Source organism: Physeter macrocephalus, chromosome 12 (genome assembly GCF_002837175.3).
Source record: "Physeter macrocephalus isolate SW-GA chromosome 12, ASM283717v5, whole genome shotgun sequence".
Lineage (NCBI taxonomy): Eukaryota > Metazoa > Chordata > Mammalia > Artiodactyla > Physeteridae > Physeter > Physeter macrocephalus.
Genome location: NC_041225.1, coordinates 11,903,314 through 11,925,540, shown reverse-complemented (window position 1 = coordinate 11,925,540; position 22,227 = coordinate 11,903,314). Strand labels below are relative to the sequence as shown.

The following is a 22,227-nucleotide window of genomic DNA, read 5'->3' as shown; positions in this document are numbered from 1 at the left end:
AGCCTATGCTCCGCAACGGGAGAGGCCGCGGCAGAGGAAGGCCCGCATACCACAAAAAAAAAAAAAAAAAAAAAAAAATCTATATTTATTGTGGAAAATAAGGAATGGTATTAAAACAAAAACCAATCTGTGTCTACTCTACCCAGTAATAAACACTTTTAACATTTTAGGGTATTTTCTTTTGATTTTTTTTTTTTTTCTGGTCATAAATTTACCTAGCTGGTAGCACAGTTATCAGTACAATACAGTTTTGTCTACTGCTTCCTTCATTGTATTTTCAGTATTTTCCTTGCTATTAAGAGTATGTTATTGAAATGCTAACATATATTGAAAGTGTTTTATGACTGGAAAATAGTCCAATTAATACTTGTGCCACATCTTATTTAACCATTTCTTATTTTTAAATATTTAGGTTTCCAACTTGTTGCAATTAAAAATAACTTTGGGGACTTCCCTGGCAGTCCATTAGTTAGGACTCCGTGCTTCCACTGCAGGGGGCATGGGTTTGATCCCTGGTCAGGGAACTAAGATCCCGCATGCCTCTCGGCACGGCCAAAAAAAAAAAAAAAAACTTGGCATTGTTCATCTTTTATATAAAATTTTGATCACATCTGTTTCCTTAGGATAGATTCCTAGAAGTGGAATTTTGGGCTCAGAACAGTGTGAGGCTCAAGATGATGGGCTTGCAGTAACACCGTCCTTTTCATCTATTGTGGAAGCCTCCTGTGGATTCTTGATTAAATGTGCACTAATTTCTGGGCTGTCTTCCTAATTAGCAGTTAAACATGCTGTCCAACAGATAGGGACATAGGAATGGGACAGTCTGAGTACTATGGGACTAATTCTTTTCTTTGGTATATAATTTTTGAGTAGCTTAAATATTCATATGTACAAAGTACCGCATAGAATATAAAATTAAGAAAGGCTTCTGCCCTCAAGAATCTATAACTATTTGAGACCTTTGTATATATACTCAAATAACTGCAAAGCCAGGAAGATTTTGACTTGTGGTTTAGTTTAGTAAATAGCTTCTCATGAAGAAAGTGCAGAGGTAGCCGCAAGGCAGTCAAGGAAGGCAAGCCTTGTGGTGGTAGTGTTGTCTGCGCCATGTTCAAGGGTAACCTGTCCCTTGGTAGACACACATGTAGGGGAGGGATGGCCAAGTACATGAAATGGCCTGAGCACAGGCTCTAGGCAAACATTCACAGGGGATGTAGAGGTTAGTGAGGATTCTGGCACAAGTGGAGCAAGGGTAAGAATGGAGGGGAGGGACTTCCCTGGCGGTCCAGTGGTTAAGACCGCCCTTCCAACACAGCGGGCATGGGTTCAGTCCCTGGTTGGGGAACTAAGATCCCACAAGCCACACTCACTGTGCAGCCAAAAAAAAAAAAAAAGAGAATGAAGGGGAGTATGGAAGAAAGATGGCAAAGATGGGTTCCAGCACCTTAAATGCCAAGCAGAGGAGTTTAGATTTTATTCCATAGACAGCTGTGCCTTTGGGCAGAAGAATGGCGTGATCAAAGTGGAGGTGGTATGTAGTAAGAGACGAGCGTGTTCATTAGGAGATTTTTTTTTTTTTTTTTTGCAGAAGTTCCATCCTAAGATACAGAGCATTAGTGCAGCAGAAGTGGAGATGGATGAGGAAGGAATGAGTATCAGGAATGAAAAAGGAGGAGCTGATAGGATTTGGTCACTGAATATGGAAAATTCAGAAACCTACCAGGATTCTCAGGGTGGGACCATTAACAGTAATGAAACACAGAGAGAAAAGTGGGAGTAGCTGACTGTCTCTTGGGGATGGAAGAGGATATAACTTATATTTATTATGTTGTTTCAGGTGATGGTGGGATCCCTAGAATGTGAGCTTTAGATCCATCAGAAAAGCTGTCAAAGCAGAAGATCAAATCCAGATGCTTTTCTGGTTAAACATCATTGCCTATGATATTCAGTAGTTGAGGCTTTAAACAGACAAAGGTGCTCGTACAAGCCTTTTGGATTGTTGTTATGTACCTTGTCGGGCTGGTCCTTCTCCATCCTCCTGAGCTGCCAGGCTGAGCTCTCTTTTTTGAATACTTCACTTCCACCTATTCATCCCCCTATTAATTAACAAGCATTAAGCAATTATCTTCAAGGGTCTTTAGTCATTTTTAGTCAGCTAAGAACTCTTTATTTGAATGGATAGATGTACTTGTCAGCATTTATTTCTAGAAGAAAAAAGAAATACTATAAATACATATTTTTTTCTAATACAAGACTTACTTACTCTTTGGCTTCTTCGAATTATGCCACTAGGCTGACTCGTCTGTTTGCAATTTTAGAACAAGGGAGAATTTTATTTTATTGTTTTGTACTGTCTTTGGATGTGATTGCTTCTTCAGATCAGAGCAACCTTCAGTGTCTTCATTGTTTCTCTGTTTCAGGGAATTGGCTCGGGAAAAGGTAATGCGAGAAGTTAAAGCCTTAGCCAAGCTTGAACACCCAGGAATTGTTAGATATTTCAATGCTTGGTTGGAAGCACCACCAGAGAAGTGGCAAGAAAAAATGGATAAAATTTGGCTGAAAGATGAAAGGTAACTTGGTTAGACATAGACTTAAAAACTAGTATTTATTTCAGGCTAGTTTTTAGCTTACATGAACAAAATATCCTTTCTATAACTTTAGAGGTGATTTTTTTAAAAGAAAAATAACAGCAGATTACTGTTTCTGTCATCATGTTTTGGAACGTTCTCCAGTCACTTGTTAAGTGAAAAGTTGATTTAGTTTATAGAACATGAACTTTTTTTCTTTTTTGTCCAAAACATGAATTTCTAAAATCATTGGTAGATAGAGCTCTATGACTTATAATTCACTGAAGGATTTACAGTAGCCTTTCTCAATAAGAGATATTGTCTGCTTTTGTCTCCATTTTTTTATTTTAAATTTTCATTTAGTTTCTTAGTAGTTAGCAATTTACAACTCCTTTCTAAAGTAGTTTTAAACTATTTGCAGTTAAAACTACAAGAACTTGGGACTTCCCTGGTTGTCCAGTGGTTAAGACTTTGCCTTCCAGTGCAGGAGGTGTGGGTTCAATCCCTGGTCCGGGAGCTAAGATTCCACATGCCTCGCAGTCAAAAAAAAAAAAAAAACCCCAAAAACATAAAACAGAAGCAATATTGTAACAAATTCAATAAAGACTTTAAAAAATGGTCCACATCACAAAAAAAAAAAAAATACATGAACTTACGGGAATTCCCTGGAGGTCCAGTGGTTAGGACTCCTCGCTTTCACTGCCAAGGGCGCAGGTTCGATCCCTGGTTGGGAAACTAAGATCTCGCAAGCCGCACGGCGAGGCCAAAAACCAAAAAGAAAAAAATACCATGAACTTGGGCAACCTGACGGTAATTCCCATGTTAAATATGCTATTCTCTAGGAAGGAAGGCCCTTTTAAAAACTACTAAATGAGAGCAAAAAGGAAGCAGGCTACAAATAGACTATTTAGTAAAGAGCTGCAGTAAAATTCCTGCCTAAAAGTACCAAACACAGCCCTAGATCCACATGAGGTACCTAGTTACAGTGACACTTACATACACAGCCAGTAGCCAAACCACAGAAGGACCAGGTGAAGTGACCCTGTGTCTCAAGCCCTAATTTGGACGGGGACTTCCGAATCACAGCCACCAAAGGGTTCTGGCCTTGGTCTTCCTTTGTGCTTTGCGTTTTGCACATAGGCCTTGGCTGTACTGGGCTTGACAGTCCCAGGTAACTGTTTCCGGTTTAAACCCAAGATTTCCAATTAAGGAATGCATGGACTGTGATGTTCTTTGTCTCCTGTGGCATGTTTTCATTGAATTTCTATGTTGTCATTTGGTAACTGGCTTGATTATAGTTGAAGCTTTGGAGACAAAGCATGTAGTTACAACACTGTAAGTCAACTGTACTTCAATAAAAATAAATCAGTAAATGAGCAAACGAAGGATGTAGTTCACATAATTTGATCAACACATATTCACTCTCATCCCTTTGTACTTCTCCCACTCTTAGCACAGACTGGCCGCTCAGCTCTCCTAGTCCCGCGGATGCGCCATCCGTTAAAATGTGCAGAATGGATCCTTTCTCTACAAAGGAACGCATTGAAATCATAGCCCCTTCTCCACGAAGCAGGAGGTCTTTTTCGGTCGGGATTTCCTGTGGCCAGACAGGTTCATCCAAGAGCCAGTTCTCTCCGCCGGAATTTTCCGGAATGGACCACAGAGACACGAGTGACGCGGTGTGCAACCTCCAGGACAGCTGCCTTACAGACTGCGAGGGGGAAGACGGGACTAGGGATGGCAGTGATGAGGGACACTCCTTTGAACTTTGTCCTTCTGAAGCTTCCCCTTACGTAAGGTCAAGGGAGCGAACCTCCTCTTCTATAGTATTTGAAGATTCCGGCTGTGATAACGCATCCAGCAAAGAGCCCAAAACGAACCGACCGCCTCTTGGCAACCATTGTGCTGATAAACTAACTGCAGTCCAGCATTCCAGTAGCAAGTCTTCCTCGGAACCTACTTTGTCTATTTCTCCTTCAAGACCAACCACTTTAAGTTTAGATCTCACTAAAAACTCTGTGGAAAAACTCCAACCCAGTTCACCAAAGGTGTATCTTTACATCCAGATGCAGCTGTGCAGAAAGGAAAACCTCAAAGACTGGCTGAATAGCCGCTGCACCATTGAGGAGAGAGAGAGAAGCGTGTGTCTGCACATCTTCCTGCAGATCGCAGAGGCGGTGGAGTTTCTGCACGGCAAAGGGCTCATGCACAGGGACCTCAAGGTCTGTTTTTGTGGAACATCACCCAAGGGTTTCAATGTGTTTTTTTTTTTTCTATTAAAGTCATTTATTTTATTTACTTACTTATTATTTTTATTGAAGTACAGTTGATTTACAATGTTGTGTTAGTTTCAGGTGAACAGCAAAGTGATTCAGTTTTTTATATATATACATATTCCCAGTTGAAAAGCTATGTATTCTGTTCATTCTGACCTATCATTGAGCCTACTGTTAAACCTTCTAGGCCCTCTAACCTTTTTGTATTTTGGTCACGTGTTTGTCACGTATCAGTCTCAGCGTAGCTGCCAGAAGTTCTCAGGGCTCCATGTTTTAAGTCTTTTGGAGGTGTTGGGGAGAAAAGTATCACTTTCCCCTGCTATTGATCAGAAGTCCTGGATTTTCTTTTTTTTTTTCTTTCATTTAAATGAGCTTTTTTTTTAAATTAATTTTTATTGGAGTATCGTTGATTTACCTGGTTTTCTTCTAATCGATAAGCCAGGAACACATATGCATCCCTAAACCAGTTGCCTGGCCAGAGGCTGGGATTATACTGATTGGTGGGTGCCAGTTCTGGATGCAACCTCCAGATAACATCCCGTATGAACCACAGACTTGCTGCCCAGAAGAAGAGAGTTCAAAGTCACATCAGGATACTTCTGGTGGAAGCGTAGGGGGATGGAAAGATGCTGGAGAACCAAAAAAAAAAAAGTCCGTTAGTGTTGGGTAAATAACAGCTGACAGCAGAGCACGGAGAGGGGAGGAAAGATGAAATTTAAGGCAGTCTAATCCTGTCTCTCTTACAAGGTATTTGAGGGAAAGTAGGAGGGTATCACTATAGATGTTGGTTATATGCAATAACTTCATTGTTTCAAAGTCCAAACTGTATGATGGCACTTTGGAGTTTTGAAATAAAATGTTTTTTGTCTGGCAGTATTTGAAGCCCAGTGAAAGTCAATTTTGTGAGCTAAATGGCTTCCTTTTCCCTTATTTCAAGGGCTATGAATGGTGGTCATGTGGGCTGAGAGTAGGCTCTAGGGAAAGATGATATATTTCATGTAGGGGATTTGGGGTTTGAGGAGCCCGTGGTTAGATGTATCTTATGAACAGTTGCATATGAGAGTTTAGAACTCGGGACAGGGGTTGTGGGGTATATGGGAGCCTGTGAGTATTAGAAGAGGCAACACAAGATTGTGGTTAAGAGCTCTTATTCTCCTTGACAGCCTACATTCCCCTCTCAGACACAAGCCCGAAGATCAGTCTGTTTTGTTCATTGACCAAATAGTAGTGATTAGCTACCGTAGGGCAAGAATTGGACACATGGCAGTGGAGCAGAAGTCCTTTCCTCACGGAGCCAGACTGCCTGGGTTTGAATCCCTGCTCCACCCCTTACTAGCTGGGTAACCTTGGGCAACTTACTTAACTTCTCTGGGCCTCAGTTTTCACATCTGTGAAATGAGGGACCAATAGGACTAAAAGCATTGTATTACATGAGTTAATAGTAATGAACTACTTAGATCAGCTTCTGGCTCATTGCAAGTGTTACATATGCATTTGCTATTATTATTATTATTATTATCATGGCTTAGGTCATAAATGCAGAGGAGCTTGCCAAGGGAGAGTGTATAGAATAATGAGATTGAGGTTTAAGTACCCTAGACCCTAGGGAATGTGAATCTCTAAGGATTTATTTAAATAGATGTTCAGGGACTTCCCTGGTGGCACAGTGGTTAAGAATTCACGTGCCAGTGAGGGGGACATGGGTTCGAGCCCTGGTCCTGGAAGATCCCACATGCCGCGGAGCAGCTAAGCCCGTGCGCCGCAACTACTGAGACTGCGCTCTAGATCCCGCGAGCCACAGCTACTGAAGCCCTTGTGCCTAGAGCCTAGAGCTGCAACAAGAGAAGCCACCGCAATGAGAAGCCCGGCACCACAACAAAGAGTAGCCCCCGCTCGCCGCAACTAGCAAATGCCCGTGCACAGCAACAAAGACCCAATGCAGCCAAAAAATTAATAAATAAAATTTAAATAAATAAATAGATGTTCAATAAATATACTCCCTTTGCTACCCTTGCCTCTTCTTTACTCACAGTACTTGTCTAGCATCGAAGGATTGTTTTTATTTTCATATTAGCCCATTGTAAAGAGAAACATGCTTGAGAATATCTAGTGTCTTGTATTTATTTTCTGTAGTCGTTTAAATAATTCTCTTCACTTTTTCTCCTTCTCCATACACAACCACCGTGCTTTTGTCTGTTTCATTTTTTTCCAGCCTTCCAACATATTCTTTACAGTGGATGATGTGGTCAAGGTTGGAGACTTTGGATTGGTGACTGCAATGGACCAGGATGAAGAAGACCAGCTGGTTCTGACCCCAATGCCAGGGTACGCCAGACACACAGGACAAGTGGGCACCAAGCTGTATATGAGCCCAGAACAGGTGAGCCTTTCGTTTTCCTTTTGAGGAATAAATAGATTTTTAATTAGGATGGCAGCAAGCTAGATGTGCGCCATGAATCTCCATCCGTGCTGTGTTTTAAATACCCAATAAAATAAAAGCTGAAAATGATGAAAACTGGCAGAAGTGTTCCACAGGCCACACAGCTCGGGTACAATTCCACAACACTGGATTGGGGTGTGGAGGAAGAAAAATACTAAAAATGCATTAAATGTGCTCACCCTCTGAACCAGAACCTGACAGCAACCAGAAATTTAGAATGAGATTTTGAATGTCCTCCTCCCAAACTTAATTGTCATTCACCCTGTGTGAACTATGCAGGAGCTGTTTTCATAGCCAGCTGGAGGTAGTGTTCTAAGCTGTTCTCTATAATAATCCACGGGCAGCTTCCAGAACGTACCATGGCAGGAAATAAAGGTGGACAGGCTGAGCTATGTTGCCTTGTGGGATGCTTAGTCTTCCAAGGAAAAGCTCCATAAACTGAACAGAGACTGGAAGAGTGGTGGGAGCAGGGCATCCTGGGAGCTTCCGCACAGCATCCCTGGCCGCCACTACGCTGACGGTTATTCACAGGCTTACATATGCTTAGATCAGCGGTTCTCAGGCTTTCTGCTCAATGCCTGTTTATGCTTGTAAACGTGATAGAGAGCTCAAGAATTTTTCTTAAGGAAGTTTATCCATCAGTATTTGCCATATTAGAGATTAAAAAAGAAATTTGTAAAATTTTTAATTCAGTTAAAAGTGACAATATTAAATCTATCACATCTTCAAGATATTTTCTGAAAAATAAATATTTTCTGAAAGAAAACTAGTGAGAAGAGTGGCATTTACTTACATTTTTTGTAAAACTCTTTACTGTCTGACTTAAAAGAGATTTCATATCTGCTTTTGCATTTAATCCCTTGCACTATGTTATTTTGGTTGAAGTATATGAAGAAAATCTGGCTTCACATAGATAGGCAGTTGGAGAAGGAGGAATATTTTAATACCATTTTCAGGTAGTTGTGGGCATTCTTCTTTGACAGCATATCAAAATACAGTAAGCAAAAGTTTCTGAAGAGTCATTTGCCCTGAATCTAAAACCATAGCAGTGAACATTTTGTATTCTGTTACTTTAACATCCCTTGGTCCATTTTGCACGTTGAATGGACCTTTGACCCACGCCTGATTTTATAAAATTGTGCATTGGTCATTTGGAAACTATTGGTTCCCTAAGTTATGCATCTTTTCCAAAAGTTGTCACAATTCACTATATAGTATTAAAAAAATCACTCTGGTTGGGCTTCCCCGGCGGCGCAGTGGTTGAGAGTCCGCCTGCCGATGCAGGGGACGCGGGTTCGTGCCCCGGTCCGGGAAGATCCCACGTGCCGCGGAGCGGCTGGGCCCGTGAGCCATGGCCACTGAGCCTGCGCGTCCGGGCGTACCGCAAAAAAAAAAAAAAAAAAAAAAAAAAAAAAAATCACTCTGGTTAATATCACAAATTTTCCAAAATTCTGACATTCACTTCAAAGCTCAACTTTTATTTTTGGCAACAAATACTGTCAGTCTTCCTTGAAGTTCCATTCTCACTTTGTTCATCTTTAAGAAAATATCTGTCAAGTATCCAAGTACGAATAACCACAGTTTGTCTACCAGTTGTTCTTTCAAGTCAAAATGGTGCTCTATGAAAAGAGCATCTGGTTCATATAGTAACTCAGACAATTGCACAAATGCTTTCTCTTGAGACAACCATTGTACTGCGGTGTGGAGCAGAAATGCTTTATGACTACTGCCCATTTTGTCACACAGAATATTAAAAACTGCGTACCTAAGGGGGAAGATATAATAAAATTAATAATTTTTACTGTATCAGCAAGGACATTTTAAGTGAAACTGTCTTCCTTCCTTCCTTCCTTTTTCCCTTCCTTCCTGCCTCCCTCCCTCCCTTTCTTCCTTCCTTTCATTGAAGAACATAATTACTACTAGTATGGTTCAGTGCTGCTGCCTTGGTTCATGCTAAGGTTCAGCAGTGCAAATGTCAACACAGTGAAAAGACAAATCATGTCTTTTATTATGAAAACAGTCTTGACTTTGTAGACCTCCTGAAAGGGTGTTGGGGTCCCCAGGGATCCATAGACCACACTTTGAGAACTGGTGGATTAGTTTATCTTTGGAAGGTTATATCAGAGACCAGTCATAGGAACTGGCCTTTATTTTACTGTTGTACAGTATCCTTTTAGACTTCTTGAGTTGTTTGCATTATTCAAGTGTTTTCTTTTTTATGCGTAAATTTTATTTTTTTATTTAATTAAAGGAATTTTTTAATAGAACCCTATACTTAGACATCTTGAATTTCAAGATAAGGGAAAAATAGTGTAAGTATTTAGGTAGGGAAAAAAAGCACGTTACAGCTTAAAGAGCTTGTTTTCTGTTACACTCAACCCTGGAGGACAATAAATCAACATTTACAGTTTGGATGAAAAATAGCTGTGACCCAAAAATCATGTTTCTGGCCATAAAGTTTATTCATATAAAAGAAATTAGGCATTTTTAGGTAGGTAAGAGTTAAAAAAGAATCTCTTAAGTGAAAAAAGCCAGGGGCAGAAATGTGTGTATAGTGTGTAAAGGAGGGAAAGATAGCTATATATTTGCTTATGTTTATATAAAGAGCTCTGGAAGGATGTACAGGAAACAAATAGCTTTGGGGGCGGTAGGTAGAGGGGAAGTGACTGGCGGGGACTGGGCAGATAAGGGATGGACAGGAGGGAAGCTTGACTGTATACTTCTTTTTGAGTCATGGGAGTGTGTTACCTATTAAAAGTGAGTTTAAGAAGGGAAACATTTGTTTTGGATGTTTTAGTGACTCAGACATTTTGCTGTTAGGAATATCACTGTGATAACCATCCCTGGGTACAAATCTCTGTCTGCATTTCCATCTACCCTGGGGTGGATGAAATTTAAATAGAACCATTAAGTGGTAGTAAACATTTATTGCCAGGTTGCTTTCATGAAGGTGTGTTAATTAATATTCTCCAGATAGTGTATGAGGTGTCCTTTTCACCGTACCCCTTGTAAACTCTGTTTTGAACATATTTTCTTTGACTACTTCCCAGACCCCAGTAACAGCTAAGGGAAGGGAGGAAGATGGTGTAGCCTGATGCAGTCACTGGAACTTCCCCTGATAGTCTATAAGCCGAAAGGCAGCCTGGGTCTCAGAAGGAACAGGGAGACAGGTATCAAGTGTAGTTTAGAGAGGAGGTTGTAAAGGGTTCCTCATCCCTGACAAATACCTTGTGATCCCCCAACAAGAAATGCTGGTGTGAGTATCCCCAAAGTGGGGCTTCCTTGGCCTTTGCCAAATGTCGTTGTGTGCCTGGAGTCATTTTCCCAAATAAAAGGGTTCTTCTGAGTCCCCAGGAGGTCACTTTTAATTTGAATAAGGCTTTGTTTAATAGAGTAGTTGGGTTGTAATTCATTTGTTCATTTTAACAAGTAAGTATTTATTGAGGGCCTTCTCTGTACTTAGCCCGGTGCTGGATGGTGAGAATTCAAAAGAAGCAGTTCCCTTCCCTCCAGGACTTTATAATCTAGTTGTGAAGAATAAGAAATAACACACATGAAAAATACAACCAAGAATGTAGTGAAGTCCATAATTAAGTGCCGTAATGAGGGCTAACCGCGGTTGATTAGTGGTTTGGAGTAGAGAAGATTTTCTCATAAAAATAGGTGAGGTCTAAGATGGTTAGAAATGAGAGATTTGCTTTAGATAGTGCTCGCTTTGAAAAACTTCACCCCAGGGGTAGGGGAGCAGCTTTTCCTGGCTCCTGGCTCCAGGTGTCCGCTGGGCCTATCTTACTGATGCATATCTCAGAGCTATACCTGGGCTTCCTTCTGTAATGCTGAGTACTTTAATTACTCTTGCTGTGGTGAATTGAAGAAAAGAGGCTTGAGAGATGATTAACTCTTTGCTAACAATTCTACGGACACTCAAACCAAGAAGAGACTGAGTCAAATGTCTGGATTCACTGATGCCGTATTAGCCGTTGTACTATCTCCGTGAATGTTTTCCTAATATTTCTTCTTTATTTGGGATTTCAGATTCATGGCAACAACTACTGTCATAAAGTGGACATCTTTTCTTTAGGCCTCATTCTGTTTGAATTGCTGTACCCATTCGGCACTCACATGGAGAGGGTCAGGGTAAGTGTTCCCCCCTCAAAAAAGGTAGAAAAAGAAAATATTAAATCTGAAGTTCGCAAAAGAAAGAGTTTTAGAAGAAGAGTAACTTACTCCTAATACCAGCAGATTGGTTGACGTAGAAGAGGTCACGTGAGTGACACAGAAAGGATTTGTAGACTCTTTGCTTCCACAGAAAGCTCAGTCTTCAAAAATTGTTGAGTCGAGTTGTCTGTTCCTTGTTGTTGCTTAAATTCATCATAACTTAACGATATCTCGCACTCAAATTTGTAATAAGTGCAAAGCACAGGGTAAGGGAGTGAGGGTGACGGTGTTGGTTGGTCAGGGAAGAATTTTCCAGAGGACAAGTGGCCATACACTCACACACTTAAAAGGTGGCAAACTAAGCATGATTAGGTTTTTTTTCCCCCCTCTCAAAATAAACCAAGATGATGGCCTTTATGGAAAACAGTACTGAAAGTCTTTTAAAAGTAGACCTCTGTCGCATTCTTCCCCATACTTCATAAGTGGTTACCCTCCAGTTTTCCAGCTGTTGTCCCTGTACTTACTTCCGTATTTCCAAAGTTTATGTCCTTATCACCATTTCTTAATTTATCAGTGTTAGACCTTATCTGTTGACTCCTGGCCATGGTAGAACAGGATGTAGTTCTCACATAGAACCAAAAGGACCTACCAAGTGTTCTATACAATAAATAGGAAAAAAAGAAAATAATTTAAAAATCAAAGTGGCTAAATTTCAGAATACCAGAAGTAAAGGCACTAAAAGCTTCCAGAAAGGAAAATAAAACAGGCCCAACGTATGTTAAAGGATCAGGAATCATATGGCATCAAAATTTAAGTAGTTTTGGGGAATTCCCTGGTGGTCCAATGGTTAGGACTCCGCGCTTCCACTGTAGGGGACACGGGTTCAATTTCGATCCCTGGTCAGGGAACTGAGATCTCACATGCCTCACGGTGTGGGCAAAAATAAATAAATTTAAATAAATTTAAAAAACAAAGTATCTTAAAAAAAACTTGTGTAGTTATAAGGACATCAAAAGACACTACCAAGAAAGTGAAAATAGGGCTGCCCTGGTGGCGCAGTGGTTAAGAATCCGCCTGCCAATGCAGGGGACACGGGTTCGAGCCCTGGTCCGGGAAGATCCCACCTGCTGTGGAACAATTAAGCCCATGTGCCACAACTACTGAGCCTGCACTGTAGAGCCCGTGAGCCACAACTACTGAAACCTGCGCGCCTAGAGCCCGTGCTCCACAACAAGAGAAGCCACCGCAATGAGAAGCCCGCGCACCGGAACAAAGAGTAGCCCCCGCTCGCCACAACTAGAGAAAGACTGCGCTCAGCAACGAAGACCCAATGCAGCCAAAAATAAATAAATAAAATAAATATATTTATTTAAAAAAAGAAAGTGAAAATACAACCCACAGAAAATATTTGTGAATCATGTATCTGATAAGGTTCTAGTATCCAGAATGTATAAAGAAGTATTACGGTTCAACAACAAAAAGACAACCCCATTAAAAAATGGGCAAAGGACTTGAACAGCCATTTCTCTGCAGAAGATTACAAATGACCAATAAGCACAACACCATTATTCATCAGGGAAATGCCAATCAAAATCACAGTGAGATACCACTTCACACCATCTAGGATGGCTAGAATAAACCAAAACAAAACAAAAATGGAAAAGAAGTGTTGGCGAGGAGATGGAGAAATTAGAACCCTCACGCATTGCTGGTACGAATGTAAAATGATGCAGCCACTGGGGAAAACAGTTTGACAGTTCCTCAAAAAGTTAAACATGGAATTACCATATGACCCAGCAGTTCTACTCCTAGGTATATACCCAAGAGAAATGAAAACATAGGTCCACACAAAACCTTGTACACAAATGTTCATAGTAGCATTTTCATAATAGCCAGAAAGTAGAAACAACCCAAATGTCAATCAGCTGATGAATGGCAAAGCAAATGTGGTTTACCCATACAGTGAGATATTATTCACCCATGAAAAAGAAACGAAATACTGATACATACTACAGCACAGGTGAACCTTGGAAACATCACACTAAGTGAAAGAAGCGGACATAAAAGACCACATACTGTATGATTCAATTTATGCAAAATGTCCGGAATAGGCAAATCCATAGAGACAAGGTAGATTAGTAGTTGCCAGGAGCTGGGGGTAGAAGGGGACGGAGAGTGATTGCTTAATAAGTACAAGGTTTTCCTTTGGGCGATGAAAATGTTCCGGAATTAGAGAGTGGTGATGGTTGTACAACATTGTGAATAGAGTAAAAATCACAGAATCATACACTTTAAAATGGTTAAAATGGTGAATTTTATTTATGTGATTTTATTTCAGTAAACGCATTTTCTAAAATATGTAGTTATGTAAAAATGTTTGGGTTTAATTAAGCCATGCAAATATTGTTCTATGCTAGACCAAATAATGTACCCTGACTTTCTTTTCTTTTTGATACAATCCTTTTTTTCAGAATTGCCTTTTCTCAATTGCTTAGTTTTCTATGAACCTTTGCTGTAATTTTTAACAAATGTGCAAAAGTCTGTCACATATCAAACAATAATTTCTCTGTGCTTCAGTATAGCTTATCCAGATAGATAGATAGATTGATTGATTGATTGATTTAATTTGTTTTCCCCTGGAGTCTTTCTTCTCAAAGCTTTGTTCTCCGGTCTGGACCAGTTGCCCCCTAGACCTTCTGTAAGCTGTAGTGCAAGGATGCACTCACTTCCCTACTCTCCTGGCTTGGATCCGTTGTTTCCTAGCTTCCATGTTTTGCTTTGTTTTATTTTCTTGCACTACTCTTTTATTTTGCTGGAGCACATTCTGCAGTAAATTCCTCAGAAACAATGTATGAGAAAGAAATTTTTAGGGTCCTTAGGTATCTGAAAATGTACCTTTTTTTCCATTTTCGTACATAACTGATAAATTGGCCAGGTTCCAATTCTAGATGGAAAATGACTTTCCTTCAGAACCTTGAGAGCATTGCCCCATTTCCTTACAGCTTCCAGCGCTGCTGTTGAAAAGCAGATACCATTCTGATGCCTGATTTTTTAATATAGGTTATCTTGGACCTGTTACATTTTCATTTCTGGAATGTTTAGGGCTTTAGTTTTATCAGTGCCATTATAAAATTTAGTCCTTTCACTGATCTTCTCCCCCTGCCACCATTGTACTTAGCACTTGGTAGATTCAGTTAGAAGAGGTGAATCCTTCAGTTCTAGTAAATTTCTTATATTATTTTTGATAAATTTTCCAATTTTTCTGGTTTTTTTTTTTCTTTTCCTGGAATTCCTGACTTAATCCTAAAAATGCCTAATTTTTTTCCCCTCCTATTTTCCATCTTTGTCTTTTTGTACTATTTTTTAAAAAATTTTATTTATTTTATTTTTTGCTGTGTTGGGTCTTTGTTGCTGCACGCGCGCTTTTCTCTAGTTGCGGCGAGCAGCGGCTACTCTTCATTGCGGTGCGCGGGCTTCTCATTGCGGTGGCTTCTCTTATTGCAGAGCATGGGCTCTAGGCGTGTGGGCTTCAGTAGTTGTGGCACATGGGCTCAGTAGTTGTGGCTCGCAGGCTCTAGAGCACAGGCTCAGTAGTTGTGGCGCATGGGCTTAGTTGCTCCGTGGCATGTGGGATCTTCCCGCACCAGGGATTGAACCCGTGTCCCCTGCATTGGCAGGTGGATTCTTAACCACTGCGCCACCAGGGAAGTGCTGTACTAGTTTTTGCAGGAGTTCCTTAACTTGTTATTCTGACTTTCCTAAGTCCTTTATTTTGACAATCCAATTTTTATTGTCCAAGATTGTTCCATTTTTATAGTATTTTGCTCTGTTTACATGAATTCAGTATCTTCACATTGCTGAGAATCTCAATTACGTGTATGTATATATTTTAAGTTTTCTTCCCCCTATATTGTCTCTTTCCTCTGGGTTTGTTTTTTTTTTTAACTTTCTGTTTTGAAATTATTATAGATCCACAGGAAGTTGCAAAGACAGAGAGATACCCTCCACCCACTTTCTGCTGACAGTTACATTTGACATAATTACAGTACAACATAAACTTGACATTGGCACAGTGTATGTATATAGTTCCATGTTATTTTATTTCAGTATAGGTTTGTGTAACCACCGCTGCAATCTAGATACAGAACTGTTACATCAACACAGAAAACTCTGTCTTGCTACCCCCTTATAGTCACACTTACTTCCCTCCCTACCAACATCTCTGAGTCTTTTAATGATTTGTGTGTGTGTGTGTGTGTGTGTGTGTGTGTGTGTGTGTGTTTCTCATGCTGATAATCCTTAGCTGTCCGTTCATATTTAAGAATAGGGCTCTTGGAGACTTCCCTGGTGGTCCAGTGGTTAGGACTCGGCGCTTTCCCTCCCGGGTCCCGGGTTCGATCCCTGGTCGGGGAACTAAGATTCCTGCAAGCTGTGCAGCACAGCCAAAAAGAACAGGAAAAAAAAAAAAAAAAAAGGAAGAAGAATAGGGCTCTAAAATGGTGACTAGAAGTGGACATCACTGTAAGGGTTATGATCCAGTTCTTACTTTGGGGTGGGGGGCACAGAACTCCCACATGTCAGCATCTATAGGCCTCTCCTCATTTTCTCCGGAGAAGAAGTCCTCATTCTCCTGCCCGAGAAAGAGTCGGGATGGGGTGTGGAGAGTTCTTACTGTTTCACGTGCAGCTCTTCACTGCATCCTTCTGTGTTCCATGCCTACCCCCCGACTCATCCTCCTTCTGTCAACCCTAGGTCTGGAATGCCTTGGTTCCGTTTCTCCAGAGAGCCAAACCTTCTGTCTTATATGGGGGTATATCGCTCCGCCCGTATACGGACCTTTCGACGGCTCTCCTGCCGCCATCCTTGAGCCTCACCGCCATGCCCAGCAGGTTCTGCTCAGCTAATCAGTTCCCTCTCTGTTGGCTTTATCCCTCACAGGCAGCCTGGTTTACCTTCCTCTGTTCTGCTAAAGAAGTTGCTATGCTTCCACTGCTTTCTGTCTTTCAAAAATGTAATCTATTCTTCCATTGCAGTTATCCTTATAGACTTACAGTACGTTTTACCTTCCTTGGCAGTTTTTTTTTTGTGAAAATGCTTACTAGAAATATAGTAGAAAATCTGCCATGTTTAGCCAGAACCCCTCTGAAATTCCATCAGTAAATGTAAAAGAGACTATTCAATGATTTGACCAAGATCTTTTTTAAAAATTAATTTTATTGAGGTATAATTTACGTACATACAACATACCCACTTTGTACATTTTTATGAGTTTTGACACATTTATGCATCCACATCGTCACCACTACATTCAAAATATAGAACATTTGTGTCACCCCAGAAAGTTGCCTTTTACTCCTCCCCAGTCAGTCCCCTGTCTTTCCAGGCTCCACCTGGATCCCAGGCAACTGCTGATCTGTTTTCTGTTGTCTTTTCTAAAGTTTCGTATAAATTGAATCATGCATGTCTATTCTCTTTTGTGTCTGCCTTCTTTGACTCACTGTAAAGTCAGTAGTTCCTTCCTTTTTATTAATATCCCATGGTATATATACGACAGTTCATGTGTCCAGCTACCTGTTGAGAAACATTTACGACTAAAGTTGCTATGAGCATTTGTGAACAGGTCTCTTTGTAGACATCCATATGTGTCGTATCCTTAGTCTCGGATGATTATGAGGTAGGATTGATAAGCTCTGTGGTAAGTGGTTTAACTTTATAAGAAAGTGTCATTTTATATACTCACCAGCAGTGTAGGAGAGATCTAGGTCCTCAGCACTTACGTTTCAGTCTTTACATTTTTAGACATTCTCATAGGGGTATAATGGAATCATACTGTGGTTTAAGTTTGCATTTCTTGGATAACTAATGACCTTGACCGTCTTTTCAAGTCCTTTGCCAAGTATATGTATTGTGACTAATTTATTCCAGTCTGTGGCTTGCCATTTCATTTTCTTAATGGTGTCTTTCACAGGGTAGCAGATTTTAATTTTAAAGTTCAGCCTACCATTCTTTTATGCTTATGCTTTTTGTTGAAAAGACTCTCTGTTTCCCCATTGAGTTATGGCCAAGGTCTCTTTCAAATTCTAAGTTATAAAATAAAAACTTTAAGAATGTCATGGGATTAAAAATTAATTCCATGAGTCCAGACTCAAGCATTTATCTGCACTTAGTTTGGTACGACCTACCTATTAGCAGGTGAAACCCTCCCTTCTGGGCCTGCAGCATAGATTCTTCTAGTGAAGCATCCGTTTTCCTTTAGTGGGAAGTGACAAATGCCAACCCAGTTCGTATTTTTGTTCAAGTACCCTCCAGCTTATTTCTCAAGAAATATGAAGACATATTTATTAATTTATTTCATTTCTCAAAATTGGTTTTTATCATCATTACAAAAGGAATATCAGGCACTGTGCTAAGTAGTTTGCCTGAATTACCTCATTTAAGTCTCAGAGCAATCACACACGGTGGGCCTCGTTATCCTGTTTGTATGAAAATTTCCCAAATAACTAGTTTAGTTTTATATTCAGAATTTAGCATAATTGACTTGGTTTTCTTCACTCAAAAAAAAAAAAAGAAGAAAGACTATGTCTTTTTATCTCAAATACAAGAGGTTAGTGACTAGTAGAAAAAGTTACCCACTTAAGAACACAAATGTGGGCTTCCCTCGTGGCGCAGTGGTTAAGAATCCACCTGCCAGTGCAGGGGACACAGGTTCGAGCCCTGGTCCAGGAAGATCCCACATGCCGTGGAGCAACTAAGCCCATGCACCACAACTACTGAGCCTGCGCTCTAGAGCCCGTGAGCCACAACTACTGAGCCTGCACGCCACAACTACTGAGCCTGTGTGCCTAGAGCCCGTGCTCCTCAGCAAGAGAAGCCACCGCAATGAGAAGCCCACGCACCGCAACGAAGAGTACTGCTCGCCACGACTAGAGAAAGCCCGTGCGCGGCAACTAAGATCCAATGCAGCCAAAAATAAATAAAATAAATAAATTTTTTTAAAAAATCTATGTTTAAATAGATCCACATATCAAAATAGATTTAAAGATAAGTAACACTTTTCTTTCTTTTCAGATCTTAACTGATGTAAGAGATCTCAAATTTCCACCACTGTTTACTCAGAAATATCCTCGTGAGGTTGGTATTAATTCTCATCTTTTATTTTCTTTAGAATCTTACTTAGAACGTGAAGCGTCCTTAGCAGTCAGCTCATCAGTTTCCCCGTTTTACAGATGAGGAAGCCTAAGGTCTAGAGAGGAAAGGGACCTGATCCCAACAACACACAACTTGTTAAAACCAAAGGCTGTGACTGGGTCCCAGGTCCTGGGCCCAGTGCTCTGTGCTCCAAGCTGCATGACATCCCATCTGGGAATTGCAGCAACCTTGCGTTTCGATAAGGCTGAACTCCTAGCTCGCCCTCACAGCCGTAGAGTTGCCATTATGATCATGCCATTAATTTCTTTATCTTAGTGAATTTGGGAGAGATCTTAAAAACTGGGTTCTTTTTTTTAAAAAAGTCACTAATTTCCACTGATTTTGTGTGTTGGGGTTATACCTCTCAGAGTGACACAGTAAATGGTTCAGAAGAGTGGGGAGGGAAAATTAAGCTGGTCTTGATGGTGAAAACTGTGTGTAATGAATTTTTGAAGTTTCTTTTTGCAGCTTTTGTTTACTTCATAATATGTCCACAAACATATCACTTTAAAATGTATGTGTTGATAAATCTTGAATTTTCTTAGTAAATTAAGTTTAGGTAAATTAGACTCTGGCTAATCATCAAGTTGGAAAAAGTCTAATTGATCTTTCAGTATTATAAGTATAACAAAGGGTTGCATTAAAAATGAACTTTATAACAATATAGAGGTATGCCGGCCTAAAATGAAATATATTTTACCAAAACTATTCTGTTATGTATTTTGCAAAGTCGATGAATCAATCCCTGGGGGGCTCGTCAGAATCCATGTTACATTAAAGGGGTTCAGGGCTTCCCTGGTGGCGCAGTGGTTGGGAATCTGCCTGCCGATGCAGGGGACACGGGTTCGAGCCCTGGTCTGGGATGATCCCACATGCCGCGGAGCAACCAGGCCCGTGAGCCACAATTACTGAGCCTGCGCGTCTGGAGCCTGTGCTCCGCAACAAGAGAGGCCGCGATAGTGAGAGGCCCGCGCACAGCAATGAAGAGTGGCCCCCGCTTGCCGCAACTAGAGAAAGCCCTCGCACAGAAACGAAGACCCAACACGGCCAAAAATAAATAAATAAATAAATAAATAATTTTTAAAAAAGGGGTTCAAAAAATCAGCAAAAAGGGCTAGGTACTGATCACTGGCATGGTTATTTTTTAATTGAAATCTTTGAGATAATTGTACATTCACATACAATTGTAAGATGAATTTATTTTAAAAGCCAGAGTATGCCTGCCTTTCAAAGATGTGATTGAAGACCTTTTATTATATGTTAGAAAACAACCAATTACCCCAAAATGATCCGTGTGTATCTGGAGCAGGGGTTGGGCAAACTGTGTCCCACAGACCAAATCCAACCTGCTGCCTGTTTTGGTTATAAAGTTTTATGGGAACACAGCCAGGCCCACCTGTTTATATATGGTCTGTGGCTGCTTTTGTATTTCAGTAGCAGAGTTGAGAAGTTGTGTCAAACTGGCTCGCAAACTTAATATAGTTATAGAAACATTTGGCTGACTCCTGAATTAGGCAGCTGGTTAGTGGCCCTTTTATTACGAAACAATTTTTATCTTTCAGTATGTAATGGTGCAAGACATGCTCTCCCCATCCCCTACGGAACGGCCTGAAGCTGCAAACATTATTGAAAACGCTATATTTGAGGACTTGGAGTTTCCAGGAAAAACAGTTCTCAGACAGAGGTCTCGCTCCCTGAGCTCATCGGGAACGAAACAGTCAAGACACTCCAGCAGCTCCCATAGCCCTTTGCCAAGCAATTAGCCTTAAGCTCTGCTCGCCTCCCTAACAGGTGACACGGAATAGCCCACTTCGAAGGAATGTTGATTTCCAAAATCGTGAACTTGAAAATTTTGTTCTTTGCTCAATTTCATTTTGGACTACTTTTTCTAAATCAAATTTAAACTGGATTTTGGAGCTCAAACCTTTGAGCCAACTCTTGATTTTTGCTCTGCTCAAGGAGAGGGCTGTCACTGAATCATACGTGGTCCTTGTCCTTCGTTGGTCTCTTGAAATTGGCCGGCCAAGCATCCTAGCCCTCACGTTTTGTCTAAGGAGGTGGAAGCAACCCCTAAAATGTATAGAGAGAATTATAAAATGGAAATATTTTTGTAGTACAGAAAAATGAAAGTCCCCACATGTAGTAACTATACTGTTCTAGAAATACACTTTCTAGAGATATAGTGGTGATTTTGAAACTGATTTCCAAAAAAGCTGACTCCATTTTTGTCCCTGGTGGGTAAATGAGGAATCTGCATTATTTTGGAGGACAAGTAGCACAAATTGTATAGTGCTTTATGTCCATAGCTAGTTTTCTAGTGACCTTTGTAGCATTAAATAGCTTTATTCCTTAGATGGTTCTAGGGAGAGTTTAAGAGCTTTTTGTACTTTTACCTCCAGTAAAGGGAAAATGAAGCTTTTTGTGTAAATTGGTCAAAAGTTCTAGTTTGGGGAGGAAAAAAGCCGTAGTAAGAAATGAATCATGTATTACAACTAACTTCTTCAATTATGGACTTTTAAAATCTAATGAAATCTTAAGTGTCTTAAATATAATACTGTAGGTTGGTATTTTCCCAAAACTGATTGTAGATAACAGTTTAATCATCTAACTTGCTAACATGTTTTTATTTTTCACTGTAAATATGTTTATTTTTTATTTATAAAAATTCTGAACTCAATCCATTTGGGTTGGTGGTGTATAGAACGCACTTAAGTGTGTTAACTATTGTGACTTCTTTCAAGTCTAAATGATTTAATAAAACTTTAAAAAAATGATTTATGGTTGATTCTTATTTTGGGGGGAACTAGCCCTGAAATGGTAGTTTTTCAAATTTATAAAATGGGGTCATAGGTCTAAGAACAGTCATAACCCTACTCTCAAGAAAGCTTACTCCTAACCTGTTCTAAACAGGCATCTTCTCATCATTTCCCAAGGACTTGACAGGACCAAGTCCTTTTCACAATTCACTGGACTCATAATCCAGAGACATTAGCTCAGTTCCTACTCGGTGCCAGGGACATAAAGAACACCCTGCCCTAAAGGGAGACCTCGAAGAGCAAAGGCTCTGGCAATGCCAGTTGTGTTGGGATCACAGCGTGTCTGACGTGTACCGTGGGGGGGAGGCATGTGGCATGAGGGCACAAACCAGCTAGACACAACCTTTAAGGGTCAAATGCGTGGTTATTTCCATCTTAGAGATACGTAATGTCTGACCCACTAAGTTTGAGCAATTTATAAGCTGGACACGACACACGTCACAGATCTTGGTGTGCTCTGTCCTCACTCTCACTTCGCAGTGAGTCTCTAACGTTGTCTTTCTTCCCCATTCTGCTTGGCTTCTGGGCAGCCCATCTTCTCTTCTTCATCTCTTGGTCGGCCTGCTTCAGTTACCTTCTTCCTCTTCACCCCAGTGAGGGGTCCTGTAGATTTCTTCCCAGTCTGCCCACTCAGTCCCAGCTGTGGACCCTTTGACCCTCACGACCACCCTGAGAGCTAGCTATGAAAATGTTAGAATAACGCCATGGTGGGTGTTACGATTGCCATCCTTCTTATGGCGCAACTCGGGTCCAGAAAGGTGTCATTTGCCCAAGATCACAAA

The 22,227-nt window shown here is 40.6% G+C and overlaps 1 protein-coding gene across 2 annotated transcripts in view; it reads left to right on the top strand.

Annotated features, from left to right (window-relative positions):
- EIF2AK3 (eukaryotic translation initiation factor 2 alpha kinase 3) overlaps positions 1–21,404 on the top strand; it is a 70,288-nt gene extending 48,884 nt beyond the window's left edge. For both annotated transcript variants that reach the window (XM_024129797.2, XM_028497148.2), the window contains 6 exons: positions 2,421–2,570; positions 4,021–4,789; positions 7,056–7,223; positions 11,319–11,420; positions 18,510–18,572; positions 20,192–21,404. In XM_024129797.2, the coding sequence (XP_023985565.1) occupies positions 2,421–2,570; positions 4,021–4,789; positions 7,056–7,223; positions 11,319–11,420; positions 18,510–18,572; positions 20,192–20,392 (1,453 nt within the window). In that variant the 3' untranslated portion in view covers positions 20,393–21,404. The remainder of the gene's footprint in view (positions 1–2,420; positions 2,571–4,020; positions 4,790–7,055; positions 7,224–11,318; positions 11,421–18,509; positions 18,573–20,191) is intronic.
- Positions 21,405–22,227: the final 823 nt, after the last annotated feature.